The 6,868-nt window shown below is 36.0% G+C and overlaps 1 protein-coding gene across 1 annotated transcript in view; it reads right to left on the bottom strand.

The window, feature by feature from the left end:
• Positions 1–6,868, bottom strand: part of LOC107658796 (stabilin-2-like) — a 37,199-nt gene that overhangs the window by 23,045 nt on the left and 7,286 nt on the right. Inside the window, exons 12-29 of the mRNA XM_016447446.1 lie at positions 6,585–6,728; positions 6,228–6,371; positions 6,054–6,116; positions 5,143–5,259; positions 4,954–5,007; positions 4,785–4,865; positions 4,146–4,298; positions 3,798–3,857; positions 3,247–3,342; positions 3,034–3,120; positions 2,824–2,935; positions 2,554–2,731; positions 1,626–1,719; positions 1,390–1,548; positions 1,217–1,312; positions 1,025–1,120; positions 832–879; positions 78–214 (exon numbers count right to left, since the gene is read on the bottom strand). Coding sequence (XP_016302932.1) covers positions 78–214; positions 832–879; positions 1,025–1,120; positions 1,217–1,312; positions 1,390–1,548; positions 1,626–1,719; positions 2,554–2,731; positions 2,824–2,935; positions 3,034–3,120; positions 3,247–3,342; positions 3,798–3,857; positions 4,146–4,298; positions 4,785–4,865; positions 4,954–5,007; positions 5,143–5,259; positions 6,054–6,116; positions 6,228–6,371; positions 6,585–6,728 — 1,919 coding nt within the window. The remainder of the gene's footprint in view (positions 1–77; positions 215–831; positions 880–1,024; positions 1,121–1,216; positions 1,313–1,389; positions 1,549–1,625; positions 1,720–2,553; positions 2,732–2,823; positions 2,936–3,033; positions 3,121–3,246; positions 3,343–3,797; positions 3,858–4,145; positions 4,299–4,784; positions 4,866–4,953; positions 5,008–5,142; positions 5,260–6,053; positions 6,117–6,227; positions 6,372–6,584; positions 6,729–6,868) is intronic.

Here is a 6,868-nt window from a genome sequence, read left to right on the forward strand (position 1 = left end):
TATATCTCATCATAATCAAAACTATTCAAATATGACAAATTAGCTGATGTGGTTGCATGTCAATTATGTGGCATTACTTGACAAGACTTGGAAGGTTACTGCGGGTCATCCAGAAGTCTTTGTCTTCTTGACTCAATTTCTCTGTGGCCTGAGCCGATGGGACGAAAAGTGTGTAATTTTCTGTCTCTGACAGCAGCTGAAAAAGATCGGCTCGCTATGGAATATTCCAGAACGTATTAGGAACTCAAACAACATTTACACACAATCAGCCTTGAATAATAATAATAATTATAATAATAATAAATCTCAGTTACGTACATTTTAGACAAAATATTACCAGTAACTTTGTCTATTTTTGTTCCAAAACAAAGCCACAGCAAAACTGTTGCATGTCTCAGAGTAGTAACATAACGTAATGAATCAGTGTTTTTAAACAAACTGAAGGAGTGAATGATTCAATGACTCACTTGTTTAGTTCCTAAATGAATCGGTGTTTCTGAGTGAATTTCTTAAATGAATGAATCGAATCGCTAATAAACAGCAACTTGTCACCACCTAGTGGTGTAATAATGTAATCTGCAAAAAGTCAATAAAAACACCCTACCACTAAATGTATGGAGTCTGTCAGGAATGTGCAAACACAGACAAGTGATACAAACAGTGAAAAGCTTATAAGAATTAGTAGACTACATATGCTGCTTGTCCAATCATATAAGGACCAGAACTGTTGTAAAATTAAGGTAATTTGGGACATTTTTCCCAGTCATCTCAATGGCAAAAAGTGTCCCAAATTTACCTCACCCCTTCTTTTAAAGAACATTTCTAACTTACCAAGATCCAGAGGTTGAATTCTAGAAGATTTGGGTTCGTTGCCACCTCCTGCACAAACAAAATGACTTTAAGAATAAGGTTATACAAAGAGTAGCAGCTGAAGAATTGCATGCAGTATAAGAGATAATAGTAGCCTGACCTCTGTATAACCTTATCAAATTATACGAAATTAACACAAGGTCATACACAGTACCTGTGCTAGGGTTCCATAACAGATTTTTCCATCACCAGCATAACCATCCTCACACACACACTGCCATCCACCTGGGTTCAGGAACTGGCAGGTGGCCTAAGAGAAAACAGGAAAATTAAAGAATTCAGCATATATACATTGTACGAAAAAAAAAATGTGTGCAGTTCCATGATGATTTGTTTGAGCCCTCACCAGGAAATGACATCCACCCTTCTGCTCCACACACTGATTGACAGGTTCACAATCCCTCCCATTGCCGTGGTAACCACTTTTGCATGCACAGTCACTCTAGGGTAGAATATCAATCATCAAAAATCCTGTAAATCCAAATAGATGGGGTTCGGGAATCACAACACCCCCCTCACCTGTCCTGGGCCTACATAGATGCAGGTGGCATTGGGGTGACATCCTCCTCTGGATGGATCCAGACAGTTATTGATGGCCTGGCACTCATCTCCATCCTCTCTCCACCCACTCAGACACTGGCACGTGTGTGTGCCAGGACCAGTCTTTATGCATTTGGCCTGAGAATAAACGAGAATAAGCATGCTATCATAACATGGCAACATTAAACACAAGCACACAGATGCATCTGACTTACATTGATGCTGCAACCTCCACGATGTGGCAAAGCGCAAGGATCGCTTTCAACACACATGTATCCATCTCCTTGAAAACCAGGCTTACACACGCACCTAAAATCACACAATGATTCACTGATATTTTCTTTTCTTAAAACTTTTTTTTTTGATGATCTCCTTGCAAAGGACTCCCTTACTGCACCAAAAAAGCAGCTATGTAAGACTAATTTATAATGTGTGATATTAAAAATTAAATAATTAAATCTGGACATCATCATCATCATAACAACAACACTAATACTAATAATAATAATAATTAACATTTATCTCTATAGAACTTTTCACAATGAATATTGGTTTTAAGCAACTTTTTTATATTTGTTATCTCTAAAATGTTTGCCTTGTTGGCAAAGGACCCCCTTCCTACAACATAAATGAGTCCTACATGTATAATTGCTTTTTTATTGTTTGAGAAAAAAACATTGTGATATTAAAGTGAATTAATTAAATATGAACATCAGCATAATAATAATAATTTATTAAAAGTATAAAAAAAACAGCTATATTATGCATACTATGCAAAGCAATATTATGGCTAGAGGACTCATGTAAGACTCATTTATATTATGTGAAAAGAAAAAACAGTTTGATATTAAAAAATAATTAACTAAATCTGGGCATAATAATAATAATTTATAGATAATTAATGATTCAAATATATTTAGCATTCACAAAAAATACTGGACTAAAGCACAATTTATTTATTTATTTTACATTAAAAAAATATATATATTTTAGGTTTTAGTGCCTTTCAACCCCAAAGGTCTCAAAACTCTAGTTTGACATCCCTATGCCTAAAGTAAAGTATTGAATAAATAAAAATAGCACATTAACATTTGCAAAAAAAAATCTGTCTGTGTTAAACATGATAGAATGTGTACCACTCACGTGAATGCTACCTTATTGGGCACACAGTTAGCATGGGCATGGCAGGGCTGGTTGGGCCCGCACAACTGGGTCTGCTGCTCACAGAACTCTCCGGTATAACCCTCTTTACAAGAGCCCTGCTTACATTTACCACTGGACTCTGGACGGTTATCACACACGCCGTGTATGCATCCACAGGCTGGTGTTAGGAGGGATGCAAAGAAAAATTGTTACTAAACATCTGGAATATTTCCAAACCTTATGCAGTAAGCTGATGAAGTAAATTTGTACTTTTGTCACAGAATGGGCCGAATTTGTTGGAGTCGGCACAGTATTGGCACCGTGATCCTTTGAAATTGGGCTCACACTGGCATGTGCCGTTTCCATCTATGCCCTCTGAGCACTACAACAAAAGAAAATATAAGTCAAGACCTTATGACACCTAAAAAAAAAAAACTGAATCGTACAGTATGAATGCATGTGAATGTGCATGGTGTTTACCGTCCCATGAGAGGAACAAGGGGCGGTGAAACCACCTGGGCACGGGGAACAGTCTGGTCCAAAAAAGCCTTTACAGCAACGAGGGGCCTGGTCAAGACAAATAATGGCTAATTTGACTGGATCAGATCAACCATCTAAGCTAGATGCAGTTACAAATTATGTCATATGCTCCGATATTAAATGCAGATAAATAGTAGTGAATCAAATACTCACAGTCTTTGTTTCATTGCAGAAGAGGGAACAGCCAAGGGTGGGTATGATTATGCCAAAAGTCTCCTGTTTGAATACACAGCCTCTGGTGAATACATCCTGAGAATGAGGAGACCACAAAGTTGGAGAGGCACAAATCAGTGTCAATATGTACAATTTCACTCCAATTTTAATGAACAGTTCACCCAAAAGTGGAAATTTGCTTAAAATGACATTAATTGATGGACTGGAGTCTTGTGGATTGCTTATGGTTTATTGTAATGTTTTTATCAGCTGTTTGGACTCTTATTCTGATGGCACCCATTCACTGCAGAGGATCCATTGATGAGCAAGTGGTTAATAAATTTCTCCAAATCTGTTCAGAAGAAGAAACAAACTCATCTACATCTTGGATGGCCTAAAGGTGAGTACATTTTGGGGTGAACTATTCCTTTAATGCCTACACCTCTGTTAAGACTAAAAGGCAACATTTAAAACAAAGGTTTTATTTTTTAACTTAAGCTTTGCTGTTTTAAATTATAGCACGCACTAATGATTATTTCTGAAAAAGTTACCAGTGATTCACCAGTTGGACAGGTAGATTTGGAGACAAGTGTACAGCTAACACATGGACCCTGTAACAAAAAGACACACGCTCTCGTGTCAGTTTGGTAACAATCACTTGTTGCAAACAAAAAGGAGGTGGCCAATCTACTGTGCATGTAAAAGAACAAACAACAACTTAAAAGATGAAATGTGTAATTTCCATTGTTTCCAAACAGGTTTCTTGAACACTACCCACCTCTTTAAACATTCAATTGTATTTTACATAGAAATACTTTCAAGACCGAATGGTATATCTGTATATACAGCTAAATTGCTATGACTGGTCAATACAAGTGGAGATGACAGATTGGGCTTACCTTAAAAATATTGGTTTCTTTGATGTCACACCTGTGAGGTATGATGGGCTCTATGGACGGAGGGATCAGAAGCCCCTCCAGTGAATGAAGACGGCCGTTCTTCGCTTCAACATCCAGTTCTAGAACCGACTCCCCATTGACCAGGATCTGCCCCTATATGTGAGAGAATCAGTGGTTACATAAAGTATTTGGACCTTTAAATCACAATTAAAATGTATGAATTTCAATGCATTATTTCAGTGGCATAATTTTTTGTGTCTGTATGGAGGGATTTACTCTCAAGTTCACACAGGTGTCCTAGCAGAGTAACAGCAGGTGTAGTTCATCACATTAACTATGAACATTAACTAACATTTGACCATGTGTAAAAAATTCTTTTTGTGTTACCTTTCAATACTACATTAAAATTTTAAATCTAATTTTTTTTAATTTAAGTTAGCTTGTGATGACTGTCTAATAAAATGTTTTTTTAATAATAACTCTGCTTCACAATGAATCCCACATATTATCTAATGCAATGGCATTCATGTTTCTTAGGTGCTCCAATACTTTTGATCGCCATATTTTCAATTGATCTTAACATTTGAAATATGCAAATATTTTCAATTTGAGTTGAATTAATGAATGATTGTTACTTACAGCAGTCGTTACATTAAATGTCAGGACCTGGTCAGCCAAGGTCACAGCACGAGGATTCGACACAATGAAGCTGGCACTCAGCTGTAGACAGATAAGAGAGACAGCATTTAATTCACTAGTGACTTAGAAATGGATTTGAACACACACATTTGCACACATTCACACAAACCTGAGAAGTGGACACTATGTGATTGCGCATCAGTTCAAGTAGTTTTGTCTTACCCTAAATTGGGAGAAATGAAAAGAAAATGTATAGTGATGCTTATGAGACTGGATAGAACATACATACAGAGAATGTAACATAAAAACATTTTTATTTAATTTTTTTAATTAAACAGATGTTATTTTTGCACTGTACCTCCTCTGAGGTAAGGAAGTCTAAATAGCCAGGCTTCAGGAAGGTAAAGGCTATATTTGTTGGAGCAAAAAGTGTGTAAGGTCCTTCTTCTTCTAAAACAGTTGCCACATTGCTTTTCTGAGAAAAAAAATATCAAAGGGATCAAAAATTATATATAAACGAATCCTAAAAATATATATATATATTACGAAACAACTGTTTTCAACATTGTATAACAAATGTTTCTGAATGATCATGTGATAATGAAGACTGGAGTAATGGCTGCTGAAAATTCAACTTTTCCATCACTGAAATAAATTACATTTCAAATATATATTAAAAAATGTACTGTATTTTTAATCAGTTAAATGCAGCCTTGGTGAGCATAAGAGACTTCTTTTAAAAACATATAAAAATCTTACCAACCCCAAAATTTTGAATGGGTTTGTATATTTCCACAAAAGGTAATTTAATTTTAGAAGTAACATCTAATAACTCACATTCATAATTTATTTGAATAAACTGATTAAAGTATTTGAAACAAAAGGATGACCTTGGATATGTTTTATATGGTCAGAAAAAAATGACCTATTAAACAAAAATAGTCTCTTAAAATCAGCTCTACACTGTATTAAAAAAAATGAAAATGTGCTGGTAATTTTCTACCAGGACAATATCCAATTAATTTTACAGACATTTCTGTTAAGTTAACCTTAAAACAACTCTAAATAATGCAATGAAGTGCAACATTCTAAATGCAGGTAAAACTTCAGATTCCTTCATATTAATACAGTACATCATGGCCTATTTTTATGAATTATTATTATTTTTTACAGTGTAGCAAATATTTGAAAATAAAAATGGTCATTTCTAGCACAGGTGAAATGTTTTAAAGTACACTAAGGGATTAATAGAGTTTAAATCTCTGTTACCTCAAGCAGAGATTTAAACTGAGAGAATTTTCCATTTCCCGAGAGAATCTGCAACAGGTTTTCCTTTAAACAAAATAAGAGACAAATAAACATTGTTGGTCCTCCTAACAATCAAAAACAACATTAAGTAAGTGTATGACGTTTATGTAACACAAATCCTTTATCTTCACAAACCTCTTTCTTGCTTATTACAGTGGAAGGAACTGCATCCATCAGCTTATCAGCCAAATGGATGATTCCATTTGAGGCAAAGATATCCGTCTCCACAAGCGTTCCTTTCTTACGGCTGCCATGAAGACGGATTTTTATCTGGTCTGCCTTGAAAATAGAAGTATACCAATTTCAGAAACAGTCTTATGTATTCTCTGTCATCTTAACACACACAATGAAACATAAACAGATCTGAGCAGGAAAGAGTTAAGGAAAAAAATGATTCCGCTCTTGTATCCTGCATTTGCACATCCTTGAAAACAATCTATTCAATCTATACACACACACACACACACACACAACCTGCATTCAATCACCTACATCTGTCAATGATTCGGCAGCCATGCCGGTCAGAGTGTAGTAGAGGATTCCCTTCTTCAGCGAGTCAGAGTTCACCTCTCCCGCAACCATGTGCAGCTTAGCAAGATAGCAAGCGCTCATCTCGTTAGCCAGCAGGGTTTTCACCTGGAACAAAAGCATGCTTAGTATTTGTTTGAATGTATCCACCTTATTTTGCAACATGCAACTAAGCTGTTCCCTTTCATGGGAACTTCGAACTGCGTCCTCTAGGGGTCGCTATGGGGAACGCCTCGTCGTGACCCGTG

This window comes from Sinocyclocheilus anshuiensis, unplaced genomic scaffold (genome assembly GCF_001515605.1).
Source record: "Sinocyclocheilus anshuiensis isolate Anshui unplaced genomic scaffold, SAMN03320099.WGS_v1.1 scaffold283, whole genome shotgun sequence".
In the NCBI taxonomy this organism is placed as follows: Eukaryota; Metazoa; Chordata; class Actinopteri; order Cypriniformes; family Cyprinidae; genus Sinocyclocheilus; species Sinocyclocheilus anshuiensis.